The sequence below is a fragment of the Hirundo rustica genome, chromosome 3 (genome assembly GCF_015227805.2).
Source record: "Hirundo rustica isolate bHirRus1 chromosome 3, bHirRus1.pri.v3, whole genome shotgun sequence".
In the NCBI taxonomy this organism is placed as follows: Eukaryota; Metazoa; Chordata; class Aves; order Passeriformes; family Hirundinidae; genus Hirundo; species Hirundo rustica.
In genome coordinates this window covers 81,593,714-81,612,590 of record NC_053452.1, presented here as the reverse complement: position 1 = coordinate 81,612,590, position 18,877 = coordinate 81,593,714, and the positions used below count along the sequence as shown (strand labels likewise).

Genomic DNA, 18,877 nt, shown 5'->3' with positions numbered 1-18,877 from the left:
TCTCTAAGTGCCTGTAATGATTTATCAGTGAATCATCTGGGACTTGGTCTTACAAGATATTAATGTCTCTTTAAACTTGTTCTGGGAAAAAAATCTCCCTGTCTTCAAGATAATTACTCCATGAGCAAATTTGATGAGTAAAAAATTTATTTCAGCAAGGAAATGACTCATAGTCTATGCTGCAAGTTATGAATTCTAAAATAAGTAATTAGTTCTGTTTCTGCTATTTGCTATAGTTACACTTTCTGCCTTGGAGAGCTGTTGAACCAGGCCAAATCAGAAATACGAAAAATATTATAATCTTGGTTCTTAGAATTATCTTAACTCTGTGCCCTTGAAACTGGTATGGATTTTATCTCTAAGAGTAAAAGGAGGTTTTTTTTGCTAGATCAAGAGCTGCTGGAAATATTTAATGGAAAGTTAAGGAATTATTACAGCTATGATTAACAGTGTGTCTAATACAAGCAATATTTACCAGGGGTCTGGCAAGGGCTTATCCACCAGTTCTTATATGGGTCCTCACATGGGGGAGGAGTAAATGCCACAGAGAAATAGGATCGAAAGCTTTTTGACCTGGAAAAAAAGTCCTTTTGGGGCTGGTAACAGGATCTAAATCTTTTCATTGCTGAAACCTACTTTTTGCCATGATCTGGGAGAAAGCCTTGGTGCCTGAGAAATGTTTCTCAGCCTCTGTACAGGGAACACAACCAGAGACCCAGGGGTGACAGCTGTGTCCTCTGCAGGCCATTCCCAAGCCACTGGCACGGATGTGGTTTCTTTGGTGGAAGATATATCCCAACACATGTTATGGATCGCACACTCCCATGGGCCTTGGGGGGCTTGAACCGCAATCTTATCCAAATGTCTATTCAGCCCTAAAATGTTCCCATACAACCCAGATCCTTGTGCAGGTATTTTCCAGTCATACTCCCACTTCCCACAGTGTTTAACAAATGTTCAAAAGGCCTTGCCAAATGACACGCAAATCCTCCAAAGAAGTGGCATCTTATGCTGTTTATCATGCAGGTATTCCTAATGAATCATTCATTCCTTCTGCTTCAAATATGTCTTCAGATCTTGATAATGGCTACTCCTTCAGCTGTTATTGCTAAGAAAAGAAATCAGATATACTGGAAAAGCCACACAAATATTTACTTGTGCTTCTTGGTAATTATGCACACACCATACTTTTTGCAGTTGCTATGGCACCACTTTTCCATGTGAAAGGGCTTGGAAACTTTGGATGACACCATATTGGGCTGGTTTTCAGGCAAATTACTCAGCTGCCCTTTGGCTGCAGTTGCAGCATTCTCCCACCCCTCCCCTCCAGTTTAATTTCCAAATTTATGGATAAAATGCTGTTTAAAGCTTTACTTAATCAAGGATGAAAGCAGCCAGGAGACAGCACAGAGCAGTGGGCCCTTTCTGGCCATATCTCTCTGTGGACATTTTGACGCAGGGGAAGAGGGCAAGAGAAGGCAAAGGTGAAGCCTATGAACAACATCAAAAAAGCTCAGTGCCTTACTGAGTGGAAGAAAAGGCAATTTCTATTTTTTCGTACGATCAAAGGCAACACTAGTTTTTGTATTTACAATTCCTTTGCGTTTCCTTGAGTGATTCATCAGCTAAATTTTTTTGGCTCTGTACAGGAATGAACCAACGGCAGTGGGGATACAACATGGCCCTGAATGCCAGCAGGGGCTTCCTCTCTTAAAAACACACACACTAAAAGAGAATGCTAAACTACCCCAAAGAGAATTACTAGTAATACAAAGAGGGGGCAGAAGTCACCTCTAAGAAAAGCACCAATGGGAAATTTGGGGAAAAAAATTATGCATAAAGGCAAAGGAGGCTTTACAGCTACATGTGGCATTTGGGTTTTCCTGCCATGGTTGTCTGGGCAGAACACTGATGCATTCCAGAGCTGTGGTGAGTTACATGGTGAAAGAAAATCCAGGTGCTGGTTGTCTATCCCAGCACCACCCCACAGCAACAGGGACCTGCTGTGCTACCAAACTCTCGCTGCTTATTGTGAGTTTGAGCTCAGACCTGGCCTTCGTAAATGGTGGATGTGAGCAGAGGATTCCAAGGATGTGGCCACTGACATTTTAGGTTTTATACTTTTTGCTCTGCATATACATGGAGGATGAATGAAGCCATTTTTAATAAAAGTAGTTGAAACAGTAAGCTCTTGTAAACAAATGCTGCTTCACATTCACCTCTCATTTACTATGCTCAGTCTTGAAGGGAAAATTGACCTGCCACACAGTAGCTACATTTACTTGTTGTAGAACATTATACACTAGCCATTTGTAACCTGTAAATTTCTTTCAGAAAGAAATAGAAAGAAAGCCAATATTCAAAAGGGAAAGTAGCTTTGTCAGTGTTCAATTTGCTGCTCAATTTACTTCCTTGCTTGCCAATTAACCTGGTACAACAGTGATCTGTGATCCAATAATGCTTCTCATTCAATTGATGTGCTTGAGTCTGTCATTTCTTGAAACTGATTTTTCCTTACCAGTTCACACTAGATAAAATCAGACATCTGTGTGAAAACAGTGTTCACAAGCTTAAAAACCCCCACAAAAAACAGCTCCCACTAAATGTATTTCATTATTTTATATCAGTTTCCAACTTAATTTCATTCTTTCCTGCCTATCTTGGATTCTTTATAAGTGAGAGAGAATTCTGCTTTCAAATTTTTTTAACTGTGCCCATTTTGAATTTTCACCTCATTTTCTACTCTAACACCAAAGACTTAAAATGAAAATAAATGGAATAATGCCCAAGCATTGAGCCTTTACAATGAGGAGCTTGGGTTCTAACACTATATAATGTATAACGAGGAGCTTGGGTTACTGTTTAAGAGAAGCCACTTCAAGTGGCTATTAAGGTAACAGCTGCAAGCAGAAAATGAAAGGCAAATTCACTGAAAGCAAATCAGTGTTCATAGCTCTAAGACAGCACATCAAATCCGGAGCTAGCCTTGGGAAATGCTTTGTAAGCTTTGAGTCGATGTAAACACAGGCTGCCAGCTGAAGGAACAGTCTTGTGACATCCTTACAAAACAGCTCTGGGAAGCCCTGACAGCTCCTCCTGCCACAGGTGCTGATGGACAGAGAAGCCAATGGCTCTGAACCCCAGCAGCAAGCACAGGGTTTAATCCCCTAGGCACATCCTACTCTCCAGAGGAAACTGATTTAATTTCGCTGGTTTAAATGACTGCAAAAATAGCAACGATTTGATGCTATTAATCAAGTTATACTAACTGGGCTGCAAATGGCTCCTGTCACAAGATCCACTGTAATGACAGCTTCAAATAAAAAGTGAACGATTCCTGACAGGGAGATCTGCCTGTGTGGAATCCACATCTGCTCAACACCTGCAGAAATCTGACAGAAACTTTGTCGGTAGCTGGCTGTGGGTGAGGTTTATTACACCAGTTATTTGAGCCTACTCCTAAGGTAATGTCTTGCTGCAGCAGCACAGCTTTCCAGAGCTAATCCAAGGACAAAGCCTGGAAAAGAGCAGTTGTAGAGATTTCAGATAAGTCTTGCAGCATTTCTTTACATACCATTCATGAAAGATAACATCACAACTCTGCACAAAGGGCAGAATCTTCATACTCCAGTATGAACAATACACCTGCCTTCCCTCCTCTTCTCCCCAGTGTGATTAAACAGCCGAAATTAAAAGCACTGTAAGCATTGGAAAGAAACTAGGAAATGCCATGCTTCATTATGTCCCTATTCCAGCCCATCATTAATACTCAGGGTGGAGCCAGGGCTGTAAGCACAGCCTGTTTGCCAAACCCATGCTGGCCCTCATGTGCTCATCTCTCACCACAGCTGTCAGAGCCCACATACAGAGCCAAAATTACACTGGGACAGAGGGGTGCAGCCACCTACTTTTCAAGGCCACAACGTAATTTTCTTTTTTTAATTTGGCAAAGACTAGGCTTCCAGGTAAGTATTTTTAGACACATAAAAAGACATCTTTCTAGATCCAGAAGCCAGCTCCCTCTTCCCAATTTGAAAGCAAAATTTTTATAGATTTTTAGGCCTGTCTGGCAACATCTCTGTGGAACCAGCTCCTGGTAGAAACATGATAAAGAGAGAGCTCAGAGATACAAGACTGGTGTGAAACAGAGTTACCTGTGAAACAGATAACTGCTAAAATAACTGCTAAAATAACTGCTAAAATAAAATAAATAAAACAAAACAACAGACATTCTTAAAAAGATTTGACAGGATTTTTTTCTACTACCTATTGACTATGTGCATGGAAAAAATTGTTCATTTTAGTGAGATTCCAATGTCATCTTAGCAGAGGGCTTTTTAGGCAGCTCTACCAATTACAGTATTAGGATTTCAGCAGATAGTGTTACATGCCCTGGGGCAATCCAAAGGCAGTAGGGATGGTGATGATGATCAACCTACTGATGAGACTGTTTTTTGGAAAAACAAACAAACAAACAAAACCCAATCCAGACATTACAGCCATTAATAGCCACAAAATTTTCCATGAAAGCAGAGCAGTTTGGACCTGTGTCCTGCCTCTCACTATTGTCCGTTCCATATTCAAGCTGTAGTGAATTGAAATAGCTTAGTTTTTGGTGAGGATGGTTCTTCCTTGCACAGCTTTCTTTCCCTTGCTACCTGTGTCACATACATGTACCATGAATGAGTGCAACTAGCGAGAAACATAAACCTATGCTCTCAACCATCCTTATCTGAGAGGCACCTAAAACATGCTGTGTCCTGTCTCTTCCCTCACTTCTCCCATCATCCTCCAGAGACCTGCAGCTGCTTTTTGTTTCTGTCTCTCCTGCCAGCTGTATGAGCAAGCCACATGCAGGAGAAAGAGATGGAGGTTCCTGCATTTCTGAGGGGGATGGGTAGTCCCATCTCCTCCAGAGCCCCTCTGCCCTGCCATCTTTGCAGTGGGCTAAATTCTCCCAGGACAGTTCCTGATGCACAAAGGAATATAACCACATGAAAAGCAGGACGTGGAGAGACATTCAGACCACAGATTCCCTCTTTCTTCCCCAACTACTTCTTATTTTATAAAGGTTTAGCAGCGTGCTGAATCTTATTAATGTCACAAAGAGTCCAACAATAATGCTCCATACTGATGCTATTTAAACAATAAAGTTTCTCCTTTTTAAAGCCTTTAAAAATTACTTCCTTTTTGAAATTTTATTTCTGTTCTTCTTTTTTTTTTTTTTTTTTTCCCCAAAATGGCTACCACACACTTTGAACCAATGTATCCCAAGGGGTAACTGCTTAAACTGCAGCTCTTTAGGAAGGTCTCTAAGAGCATAGAGGATCACAGACTGACCACAGCCCAACAGCGCAATCCTGCTGGGGGAGGCACAGGTGCCACAGTTGAACAGAGTGCAGAAAATACCAAGTTGGAACTGTTATCTACAAAACTTGATTGGCAAGGAAAGTTTGAAGACAAAGGGCATAAGCCAAAAGCATGACCGTGGTAACTGTCCAAGTACCATCACTGCTACTGCAAAGAACAAAGTGGACAGGAGAAATAACAGTTCAAGGAATGGTCAGCTAATACAGCAAAAAGACCCCAGCAATTCTTTCAGGGTGAAGGTGATGATGTTCTTCAGTGGTGTTTGGAAAGCCTGTGGAATGATGGAGGTCTTCTAGAAAAACCTGCTTTGTATTTCCCAGTTTTGGTTTTAGAGCAGGGGCTAGAGTAGATATAGGTGATTTCTATCTTACTACCCTGCCTAGCACTGTCTCAGAGTGGAAACTTCACGTGCTCTGAACGCATCGCCTTTGCAGCAGAACACAGAAAGCTGCGCTGGTCTTGTTTATCTGTAGCGGAAAGCCAAATTTTAAATGAAACAGTATGCATAGTTACACTGATCTTTTTATATTGGCAATAAAATGCTTTGGCTAAGAAAAAAATATTGTATTTCACACCAGAGTCTGTCCCAGGAAAGCATAAATTGGATCAGCTTAGATCTTTAGTTTGGCAAGGGAAAATTTCTTTCATTTCAGTTGCATCTCTCCTCCATCTCTGACAGATCTATCAAAATACTGGATTTACCAGTTCAAGTTTCCAGCCACTGTAGGTTCAGCTTTGAATGGAAAAGTGTGGCTGGCATGCTGGACTCTGCTACTAGAAAAATAATATTCTCAAAGCCTGCCAGCTATTTTAAAGGCCATCAAATGACAGAAGAACATCCATGACAAGTTCTTCATGCAAGCTGTGCTGAACTGGCTTGTAATTCATACATGAGACCAGCTACTTCATTTTATGATTTCCAGAGCAACCACTTGCAATACTACAGTGGTTACTAAAGTTAAATTGGTGAAAGTCTAATTTAGGACTTTTCTTACTTTAGCCTCAAAGGGGTAAAGGTACAGCAAAGGCAGCATTGCTGGTTTGAGATGGGGGATTTTCCTTGCTAATGACAGAAGCAGCTCATGGGATACAGCCTGGCTTAGGCGTTACTGCTTCCAGGGCCTGCAAATCTTTTGCAGTTCTGTTTCTTTAAAATATGCAGTTGAATGGAATGTAGATGATTTGCCCATTTCTCAGTACACACTCCTCATCTAAAGAGAGATGGAGATTACTAGTGATAAGTTTGCAAATTCCTGGAGGTATTTCTAAAACCTGTTAAAAGCACAAATCACCTAAACCCAGCCTTCAACATCTGTTGGGGGGGAAGTTGTCTGAAAAATCCACAAGCCAGGCTAAATGACACAGTAGGATTAGAGTCAATCTTGATGACCAGTCATGAAGGCAAATGTCTAAAGAAAGAAAGTATTTTAACAGATACATAAGCCACTTTATTACAATAAATAATTTCCAGGATTCTAAAATCCCAGGGAAATCAATCCTAGATACAAAATAGTATATGTTAGCCAGACAGAACAGTGTAACACCTATAGATTACACTCTTCATAAACTGAATGCTTATGTGCAAGACGATATCTATCAAGACCTAATATTACATCTTAGTAATCATCAAGATTTAATCTGTCAGGCTATGCTTTAAAACCTCCAGAAAACAACTCTCCACTTAGGAACCACAAGGTGCACTTTTTTTGAGATAACTGAAAATACTGGAGAAACCAGGTAGGTTCAAGTATACACGGACACAAGTATTACCTGTCCTCCAGCAACATGGTTAAAGAGCTGCTCATGAAAAATAGGTTTACTTGGTATCTCAGATTAAAGAGTGTGCGGAGCATTAGAGAATTTTACACACACCCATGTTAGTTTTGTAATTGCTACTTATATTCCTAAAAAAATAGCTGAGCATTTAAATAGAAAAATCTGTTTACTGCCACTATGTAATCTTTTAATATTTTTTTTTAAAAAAAACCCAGTATTTTTTGTATGGTCTCTGTTAATCAATGGGAATCAACTCTCTTGTCTGTACAAAGACTATGGTAACAAGGTGTTTTCATCTGCATATTTTGGATTTTAAAATATAAAGTTCAAAAAAGAAAAAAAAAAATCCAAATAAGTAGCCTTATTTAATTTCACAAAAGTTTAAGAAGATGCTTAAAAACTGTCTATGCACGAACGCAGATGCACTGCTGGGTGATGTGTATAAACTGCAATTAATGGAACTATTATGTCAATTCTGAATTAAGTTCAGTGTGTTGAATGCTGCCTTGCCTCTCTCTCCCTGTCTGGGCCTCGACCATGCCTTAGAGAGTAAAACATTTCAGCCATCCTATAGGAATCACAGGCAGCCAAATATTTTGAGAGAGAACTACATTTCCAGTATGATTTGCCTTGGAGCCAAAGGTTCTTTAGGCAAATTCTACACACTCAAATCTTGAAGAAAACAAAAAGAGGCAAGCAGCTGGATTTCCATCAATACCGTTTCTGAAATGAGAGTGACAGGAAAGTCAGTCGGGCGCAACATTGCAAACTTTCACAAAGAGAACTGCAGTACTTGGGACCTGGGCAACAAGGAAAAATCAGCAGCTACCTTCAGTCTTAAATGTATTAAATTATCTATATTTATTTATATATTTAAATACATATTCAAAATCAGGACAGCTCATGTCCCACAAAACACAGAGCCGGGAATGCTCAGTGTGTCTGCTCACCCCTGAGCAGCAGCGATGCTAGACATCATGGATACTGTCATGATGGAATGGAGGTGAGCTGGGAAGTGAGGATTTCAATACATTGCTGGAAAGCTCTCTTTTCAAGCATGAAGGGGATGATGTGCTCTATCTCTAAAAGGCATGTTCACAGAAAAAGATAATAAACAAAAATCTCAAAGTGGTAGTGAACTTTCGTGCAAAGGCAAATTCAAAGATGCTCTATTAGCTAAGCCTCAATTTGTATAGTAAGACAATCTTGTTTTAGGCAGTGCTACTATTTCCCCTCCTTCTTTCTTCCTTTGTTAAAAACTTTGTTTTCCCATGTTTCAAAAGAGAAGTGATATATTTTCTGTCTTCATGTTTTTCAAAACAAATTCAATACTGCTCTTTCAGTTGGCTGGAGACAGTGTGGGATTATTACAGAAAGGAAGAATCACTAAAAACCATCCTGATTGATCAACTCAGACTGACAGGGTGTAATTACAGGCACATCCTAGACACATAAGGCATAATCTTAAAATTAACTTCAGAATTTAACTTGTCCTTCTCTTGCATCTCAGTAGCATTTTAAAAAATTGCTTTTATTTATACGCAGACACACTCAGAGTACGAAAGGCTGTTTCTTTTAAAGCTTGGTGTCTGCTTGCAGCTGTTGAGTGTTCTTGTACACAAAATCTTTTTGCTGACATTTAATACCCACACTGCAGGCCTGCAGCAGCTTACAAGGCTGAGGGTACAGAGGAGCCCCTCCCTAGGGTCACTCTGTACCTACCCCCCTTCCTCAATTACTGACAGCCTGCAGCCCCAAGAGCGGAACACACAATCCATCCCCCACACCATTCCTGAGTGCATCCATCTTCCCCTCCTTAATGCACTGCTATCCCCTCTTCCACTCTGTCAGCCTCTTTCCAGACTTGGATAGGCAAAAGTACAGACAAGGATCATGGAAAGATGATGTTCTTGGGAGGGCAGGAGAAGATTCCTCCCACCCTGCATCACCAGATCCCACCAGTCCCTGCACTTTTCTGGAAAACCACTAACCTGTCTCCAACTACCAGTTTAAGTCTGAAAGACTGGCTCAGATCGTGCAGGATGTGCCTTCCCTGGTGCACTTAGTGGTATGAAATCTCTGCTTCCAACAGAGTGGGATAGTGCTTTGGCAGGACCTGCAGGACCTCTTGAAAAGATGGCTACTTCAGAATTTTAAGATATTGAGGTAATTGGAGAAGCCTCTTCCATCATAATAAACTAGATTTTGAAAATATGGCTTTAAGTTGGCCATGTTCAACCATAAGCATTTTAACATAGGTGCTTTACAGAGCTGTGCAGGGTGGACATTCACCAACCCTTCCACATGTTCTCCAGCACCATCAGAGAACAGGATTGCTCTCTTTAGTCCCTGCAGTAGATGCCACAACAATATACACATTTCTTCACTTCTTTCAGTTCCTATTTTGGGTCTACTGCCTTTGCTAATCCCAAAGGCTACAATTCTTATACCTCTACTTGCCTGCAGAGATGTCTTGGACAATGAAACAAGCATCGGGCTTCTGCTGCTGCTATCACTTGCAGAGTTTAAATTAAGGGACGGGAAGAAGTGGTGAAGCTTTAGGAGCCCAGATCTTGAGCAGAAAAAATAGCAGTGCTATCTGCTTTAAAACACATATAGCCCTTCTCCTTCTGTAGTCCCATCTCTGAAATTCTTATTTCAACCCCTCATTACCACTCAGTGTCTGCCACTTCCCACACTGCTCACAGCACTAGCAGTATATAACACATGGAAAAGAGATTTTCTATTTTAATAAAGTTTCTGATATATTTCAGAAGGTCCTGGAAGATCTGAATCACTAACTCAGTGTATTATCTTTGTGTCACTGCCACTACTCCTACCCCAAGTTCCACTTGGCTTGTTTAGGCATTAAGAATTATTGGGATTTTTTTTCCTTCCCCATGCAGAGTAAGTTATCTAAGCATGCAGCTCTTATTCTGGGATGAGAGACGGGGAAGGAGGGGCAGGAGCAAATGTTCATGTCACAAAGACAAAACAATGTCAGCTATGGCTAGTGGACATTTCATATACCAGATGCTGTCTGCCCCCAGTAAGTAGTATCTCATAATATCGAAGCAAGTCGGAAGCAAATCTTCCTTTCTTTCCCTCTCTTTTCCCCCGACCCTGGAACAGCTTTTGCTCTTGACTTTCCTGCTTGTTTTTACGGCAAGTAGCTAGCCTTTGCAGCTGCCTTACTAAATCTTAAGAATGGAAGTTCAGGTACAGCTTGATTGTGCAACCAGCCTGAAAGGCTAAGGTGGTCCCCAGGATCTTAGAAGACAACTTAGATATTTATTTCTCACCATCCAAGCTTTCATCTGTGGAAACACCAGCATCAATCCAGAAGTCATCAGCTCAAGCTACAGTACATTTACAGCTAAAATTTTCAAATAAAGACAATTAAAATTAATGAACAAATGAACAAAGAAGGGAAGTAGGAGGCAATGCTAACGCCAAACATTAAAAAAAAAAAAGTACATTCTGCAGAATGAGCTGGATTTTTCTCAAATTTCTGCAGTATGCTGAATTCAGGTTCTCCAGGTGTTTACCACTCCTTAAGGCACTCATAGCTTAAGGGGGAACTGCAAAAGCCTCATGCAGCCAGAAGTGCCACCTTTTAAAGAAATCAGCACACAGGTCAGCAAGAACTTGGATAAGGGACATATCAGCTGTCTGAAATCTGTCCTCTCCTCATGAAAAATGCAGGGGAAGGAGAGTTTCTTCTTTTCACAGATGGGAGCACTCCTTTCCACCCACTCTTCCCTACAGCTTGTATTGAAAAGTGGTTAGTCATAGCAGGACACAGACACGTTCGTGCCTGGATGATGAAACTCAGATGATAACAAGAACATGTTCTTGTCTACAGGCCAGGAGACAACCACATGGTTCCCTTGCAAGCCAGATTTTATAATTCCTTTGTGCCAGAGAGAGCAAGTCACTTTCGTTTAGCCTTAGTCAGCATGTGGGGAAATACACCGGTTTTACTTCCCACAGTGAACAAACCTCAAGATGCTTTTCCCCTAAGTTTCCCTTTTGTCTAGGCTTCTATTTACTCACAAGATAACAAATTACACATACACAGTTGCTGGCCATGACACCTACAGAAAACTAACCAAAATCAGGACCAAAGGCTGCTGACACGGATGAAGCTAATACAGAAAGTCAATTACTCTGTGGCAGGGGCATGTACCTGGCTAGGAGAAAACCCTCACCTTGAGGTCTGGCCCCTTGAAACACATGACATTGTAAACACTCATCTGCAATTCAGCGAGTAGTAGCTCATCATCTCAATTTGAGTAAGACATTAATGAACATATTTATATAAATACATTTACTTGTTTGGTTATGTTTCTCCTCTGAAAATGCTGTCCTCACTTTGAGAAGACATGCACTGCACAGTGGCAAGAAGTCGAGCGTTCCCTGCATTTGTCAAGACACAGCCACAAGGCAGGGTAGGAAAAACCATGGTGAGCCTTTCTGGGGGTGCAGTTACTGATTTTGTTCAGGTCTTCATGCTCAAATAGTTAGGAAACATGGCGGTCTTGCTGAGCCTTAGCCATTTTTAATCCAGAAATTTAGGATGCAACTGTCCGCTCACCATCATAAGGCTGAGCTATAAAAACAATGCCCCCTTTATCCTGCCCTGGGGCATTGTGAATGCTGCAGTGCCAGGTGGTGGCTCTGTGACACGGGGGTTCTGGAGTCCCCCGAGTGCAGCCCTGCTCCCCACCCACCCTTCCAGCCAGCACCCTTCCAAGAAAGGCCTTTACTGTCCCAGGGATGTCCCTGTGCCCAGGAGGCTCAGGGGCTGTTCCTACCCTAGGTTGCCATACACTGGGCGCAGCTGAGAACACCTGGGAATGGCAGTGAGATGAAATTACTGATGGGGTTATTCAGACATATAAACTATACAGAAATAGCACACTTGGTAATTAACTGGTTGCAAAATTGGTGCAGTGAGGGCAGAAAGCTGCAGATGTGGCACTTAGGGGCATGGATGAGTGGTGGAGGTGGCAGCGTTAGGTTAACAGTTGGACTCTATGATCATAGATGTCTTTTTCATTCTAAATGATTCTATGGTTCTATAAAAGTAATTTCCATATGCAACAGACTCATGAATCAGTGTCGGGGCCTAAACACATTTTTCACCTCTCAAAGTATATTACTGTGCTCAACATATTAATGAGTATGAAACTGGCAACAAGATATTTACTTTGATCAAGGTGTTTATTGCATCTCAGAGGGCACACATGCACTGGGGATTTTTGTTTTTTTGGATTTTTTTTTTGTCTGGGGATTTTTTTAAACTGAAATACAAAGAAAAGCCATTTTGAAATTAACTTTTTATAGAACTTTCCCATTACAGCGTATGTTATCCCCACAGCAAATTCAGATACAACCACTTTTAATGGTACCATACATTGATTAAATAGTTCATTTGAAAGACTTCAGGTGAATCTTTCCAACCCAATATGCTTTTACAGAGAACTGCCAAGCCACTTGTAACACTGATCAACAGTGACCTCATTGAAGAATCAAGATCTTACACCAAGCCATCAGCAGAAACAGTATGAGAACAAATAAAAATTAAAGAAACACAGTATGTACAGTAAAGGGCATGGATCTCTGGATCAGAATTAAATCTAATCACCAATAGTACAAAAGCTACTCACAGCGCATTCGGGGCAATGAGAAAACACTATCCTAAGGCATACACAGGTAAGCACTAACTTAAGAGATGTACGGAAGAACTGAACAGAGATGAGTAACATCACTTGTAATGTTCTGACTACAGATACACCAAAAAGTGCTCTCGTATTTGAAATCCCTTAATGCCAGCACAACTATGGTTGCTTTTTCCCAACTATATGGAGAGAAACTGACCCTTTACTTATTTTCAGTGCATTTAGCAAGAACTGATAAATATGCCAATTATAAAAACTTAAACAATTAAAATAGGTTTAAAAATAAAACCAGTAATAAATACGGTATTCTCTCAGATATGATTTCTCATTCTTGGTAAATCATTGAAAAAGTATTTGTTATGGAAGTTTTTCTTTATATTACTTTAAATTATTTTAACATATACAGTGCCACAAAAATAAAACATTTTTTTTTCACGACAATTGAGATTCCTGTGACTGGGGAAAAAAAAGTATTCTGCACAATTTTGTAAGTATTTTCTTTACTATCTGATATTATCACACTATGTTTTGTAACAGATAAAGGAGAAATTGAGTCCTAGGGAAACTTTGGGTGTCCTCAAAAAGTTATATACATTGAAACCTTCAAAAACCACAGACATTGCTCCAAATGGCTCACCAAACAACAGCTGCATAATCTGCCCCCGTGGGATAGGTTCAGAAAAGCACTAGAAGGCATCAGAAACATACATCCATTGTTTAAATTGTAAAACACAAATAACCCAAATACACAAATTTCGAGAGAGTAGGGATAACAGCTAAGGTAGTACACATTCCTAATGTTCACTTTCACAGCTGTGCTACACGTTTCAGGAGGAAGAGAAAGTCTGAGTAAGCACTGGGTTTGGTACTGGTGGCTCACTGAGAAACTCTGAGCATCCATTTGTAGACTCCAAACTCACATTTTCAGCATCCAGTCAGAAAAACCGCAGCTGTGAATGTACAGAAAAGTATTAGATGAAAACTGATACAACGAGTTAGTAAAGCATGTTCTACAAAGAGCACCAAATCTGCTCATTTGTTCACGCCTCAAAGGATTTGCTATCAGATTCTAGCGAAGTAGCAGCCTTCCCACAGCCAGCTATGAATCTCTCTACTTCACATACAAGTTGAAAGCAGTGAGTCCCAGCAGTGAAGGTGCATCTCCACTCCTGGCTGTCTCAGCCAAGTGCCAGGTACACCTCCCTGGGGCTGGAATTTGGAGAAGGATGAGGTGGGACTGGGAGGTGCCTGCTAAGAGCAGTCTGAATCACTGCTGCCAGCTCCAGTGCAGAGTAGGCTCAGAACAAATTTTAGAATTGAACTCTAGGAAGGAATAAAAGTCACTCATGAAGAAGGCTTTAAAGTTATGCAACGACTGTCCTCTCCTCACCTAATTCTAGACACATTATCTTAGTCTTAAATATAAAATGTATACCTTATTTGTGCATTATTATTTTTAAGGGTTTAATTTAATTTTATATTCCTACTTGGCCCTCCAGAATTATCAGAATAATGTTTTGGCCTTTATTTCCTTCCAGTACTGTTTTTTTGCTTCTGCTCTCTTTTTCTTTGCATTTACTCTTCTGTTCTTCCCCACTGTTGCTCTACACAGCACTGCTCAGGACTTCACAGCCTTAGCATTGAGAAAAGTATTGCCTTGAAAAAATGTATGGCAGGAGAGGACATTAGCTGGCAGCAGTAAAGAGCTGCAAACAACATTCCCTTGATGACAATATGTAAGTTTTTCCCCTTTTGATACATTCACACCTATGATACCAAATCTGTTTCAACACCCACAAGACTGAAACAAGCCTCTTTGGCACCATTCCCTCCCCAGTATTTGTACCCTGTTATCATTCCACGTGTTTCAGTAATAATTTCAAGGAAAAAACCAAACATGAAGCTTGGACTAAATGGAAACAAGGTAAAAATAGAAGTTATACATTGAAGACAGTTTAGGTTTTTTTGCCAAAAAGCAACTGTCAGGATAAGTTACCTGTGAGTCGAGCTTTCAGGCTAAAGTTAAGAGCGTGGACAGAGAATTTGGTTTTTGTTACAGTCCATGTTTCTAGCTCTGCAGCTGCTATTTTATCTGTCATATGCAACCTAAACAACATCTGTGTGCCAGACATGTACCACAGTGTGACATGCTCGAGCAGGCAGCCACAGAATACCTTATAGTTTACAAGAAATCCTTGATGTTAAGATCCGCTAATGGGTCCTTTGTTGGAGGTTTCTTGGGGCTCTGAGTAGCAGGAGTTGGGCTTGGAGAAAGCTGACAGATGCCAGCCAGGAAGGCAGGAAAAAAAAAACAAAGCAGACAAGAATACACAGGCATTAGATAGACATAGGCAGTTCTCACACAAGCACACTTCAAGCATACAAAGTTCGCATTTGTCTGCAAATTCAGCCATGGTGCCATTTTGCTCAAGCATTGTTTGGATTCCACCCTTACTACAGGGTTAACAATGTTTGGCAGGTTTAATGGATAGGGCTACAGACACTGTAGATCCTAATTAGCATAGCTTCAGATCACTCCCTCCCTGTAAGACAGAATGGCGTTAGGATCTTCAACACAGACAGAAGACAGACAATTGTTAGATGTTAAAAACCAAGGTTCAGAGCAAGCAGAGTGGATCCTGCAGGGTATGACTGAAAATCCCTGTGACTGGAAGTTAAGTACAAATTATTTGATATTGGTAATGTAAATAGGAGTCCAAAACAAACTGGAAACATGACTAGATCATTCTAGGATCCTCCTTTGATAGGTATAAAAATCCTCAGCTATTCCACAGAAAACGTTGTTCGATGCAACAACTGAAGTTTGATGCAACAATTCTGACTATGGTGGTCAAATGATTCTCCCATTCTGTCCTTACTCCTCCCCATTCCTACTTCAATTCAGGGCACAAGATGTAGTCCTGGCACCCTGATGACCACTCTTTAAGAAAATATTTTCTGTGTCCCATCATAATATTCTTGGTAAGTGCAGAGACCGTTTAAAGTGAGAAGAAAAGCAAGACTAAGTATATTCATACTTAAAGCAGTTTCACATTCTTTCCATTTCTACATGGAAACCTTGACAAACTTCATTGGAAATGTAGTTTCCTACTTAAAAAGTGTTGTTTGATATATGTTGATTGCTTAGTATTTGCAAAACAAGGGAGGTAGCCTGGTTTCCAGGGGTTACTAGTGAGATTTTATAGCTGCAGCATCAACTTCCATCTCCATCCTTACTTGAAAGGCAGATGGACTTCTGAGTCAGAAAAAGCAAAATGCTACAGCTAAATAATTTCCTGTCTCTCCTCTGGAAAGGCCTTTCCTTTTCAGTGTTACAAACCAAACTCTATTTGAAGCAATAGCCTGGGACAGGTGTTACAGCTTATGCTGCACCACCTGCTGAGTGTAGGTAGAGTAAATTTTGGTAGGCTGTGAACAGAATAGCAATGCCTGAGAGTTCCACTTGCAGCTTTATTCAAATATCCTCCAAAAAAAAGATCTTGGATGTAGTTAGCTGTAGGAGACTTTTCAAACCTGTTTCATTGTTATTGTACAAGGCAACTGAAAAAAAAAAAAAAATCATCAAGGTGGTTCATGTGATCTGCTGCAAGGCAGGCAACTGATCCTTTATGACATCTCATTTACAGCCCCAGAGCTAGAGCTGAGCTAATGCACACACACAAGCTGCTTTCTAGAGACACGGAGAGCAATTAAACATGTGCGTAGCAGTAACGCTCACCTGTACACCAGGGCCAGTGGCGGCTCCGAACGGGGGCCTCATCATGGGCTGCCCGTACATCACCGGCTGCTGGGGCATCATGGGCACCCCTGCACCTGCTGGGGGCTGCAAACCAACACCGAGTCAGCGGGGTCTGGGCGAGGCACGGAGAGCGGGGGAGCAAAAGAGACTCACCATCCCAAATGCTGCTCCTGGCTGTGGCACAGGTGGAGTACCTCCTCCGGCAGGAACGGCACTTGCTGGAGGCACAGCTCCCGCCTAAAAAATAAATTTAAAAAAAAAAAAAAAAAGGCACAAAAATCTAACAGCAACCATCTGGAAACCACAGAGTTTCCAGCATTCTCAAAGCTGTTCTGGAAAGTAGGACTGTTATGCAGCACATACGCAGCCTCAAAACCACAATGCTTCAAAGAACGAGCTGAATGAGTCCTTATGCTCAGCTTGTTTCTTCGTAAGAAAGCAATGGTGACAGACTCCATTCTCTTCATGAAGAGTCCATTTACTGACTACAACTCAAAATAGACTTGAGACGACACACAGTTTCCTTCTCCTTCTACACAGTATACAAAGGATCCCAATTTCATAATAGCTAACACACTATGGCACTTATTAGAGCACTGTATTTTAGTAAAAGATTAAGCAGATTGTAAAGCTAAAAGAAATAGCTGCTATAATTAGTTTACAGCGAAGAAAAAAATTATTATGCACCAAGATTCATTGAAGTAAAAGGATAAGTTCACACACTTAAACCACAATCAGAACTATTACATACTTAGTAAAACAGTTTAGTTTATCTTGCTGTGATTTTCATTCATATGCTTGACTTGCTGTGATTTTCGTCCAAATAATATAAGTAAAAAAAAAGAAGATTATCTTCCACTAGAATTCAGGAAGAGAGAACTGCTTGTTTAGTAGTTTGACTGGATATATAGCACAAGAGCACCTTTAAAAAGGCCACCCCACCTCACTTATCTAGCACACAGCCTACACATTACCCCTTTTGGCTCCCTTCTCGGTAACTTCCCATGTAGAGTCTCCTTATAGCCTTGAAGGCATCTAAACCTTTCCTTTTCACAGATATGTATATATATATATATATATATACACACACACAATCCAAATTATTAACAGCCCTGAAGAGAGGCAGAAAGCATTCAAGAAAGGGATGTAAAAATGGCAGTAGGATTTCATTACTACTCTTGTATGGCCTAAGCAAACAGGCACAATTTCTCAAGCCGTTACAGGAGCTGTATGGTCGTGCCTGTGCCTCCACATCCTTGCCACCCATCTTGCGTCAGTAACATCCCACAACACTTGGAGAGCAGCTAGCACACTCACAGTTCAAAGGAGAGTGTGTCTCTGGAGATATACTGGAACTACTCACTGCACAGTCCACTTCCATGAATGCTGCATTTTAGTGCCCTTGGCTGATCCTTGCTTCCAGACTAAAATATGCCAGTTTCTTAAGAAGCTGGAGACAAGTCAAGATAACCTGTCCCAGATTCATTAATCAAAAGCACTACATTTTCTGGCTACGACTTTATGAACTCTATTCCAGTCTGAAAGTTTTCTGGGGAGCATTTCAGTTAAAAACTGCTGTGCAAAGGGAGTCCCCAAACTAAAACCAAGACTTGGACACTCGGGTATGTAAAGCAAGAAACTAAACCACACAGGTTAATGACCTCAGATGCAGCAAGCTGACTGCTTTTACAGGGACACATTGTAGCTCAGCATCCAGCAGATGCCAAGAAAATGGTCATACAAACTGAACCTACTTTTGCCTTTAAGCAGTAGGTCATTTGAGGGAATGGGCTTTGATTTGATTCTGCTGATTTTAATCCTGGAATTGAAAGGTCACAAGACAGGCAAGAAGGGACCAAAACTTAAGTGGTTCAAACACTGACATGAGGAAAAGCTTCATTTTTGTCTTCATATTTATTTTGCATCCAAGCAAAGCAGTAAAGAGATAATTTTCAAGCTTACAGCACAGAAATGGTTATCACTACTGCCATATTCAACCCATTGGCTGAAAATTGTCTGTTGGACCGACAGTCCAAGAGGAGGCATGTTAGAAGCTTCCAGCTAGTTTTAAGCCAGCAGAAGTAACTGTAGTGCCGGTGAGGTGCTGTTAGTATCTTCATGTTTAGTAAGTGCAGTCAGAGATCAAAAAAAAATTTCACTTACACTGTACAGTATTGCCCAGCCTGTCTATTAAGAAAAAAAGTTATGTTACAACTAACACATTAAGTGAAGTACAGAGAATTCTTTTATCTTCCATAACATTATGGAACATGCTCAGAGTCATGTT

At 40.8% G+C, this 18,877-nt stretch overlaps 1 protein-coding gene across 10 annotated transcripts in view; it reads right to left on the bottom strand.

Annotated features, from left to right (window-relative positions):
* Positions 1-12,353: 12,353 nt before the first annotated feature.
* Positions 12,354-18,877, bottom strand: part of SNAP91 (synaptosome associated protein 91) — a 65,057-nt gene continuing 58,533 nt past the window's right edge. For all 10 annotated transcript variants that reach the window (XM_040058030.2, XM_058419672.1, XM_058419674.1 and 7 more), the window contains 4 exons: positions 16,744-16,827; positions 16,570-16,674; positions 15,005-15,105; positions 12,354-13,780 (listed from right to left, as the gene is read on the bottom strand). In XM_040058030.2, coding sequence (XP_039913964.1) covers positions 15,013-15,105; positions 16,570-16,674; positions 16,744-16,827 — 282 coding nt within the window. In that variant the 3' untranslated portion in view covers positions 12,354-13,780; positions 15,005-15,012. The remainder of the gene's footprint in view (positions 13,781-15,004; positions 15,106-16,569; positions 16,675-16,743; positions 16,828-18,877) is intronic.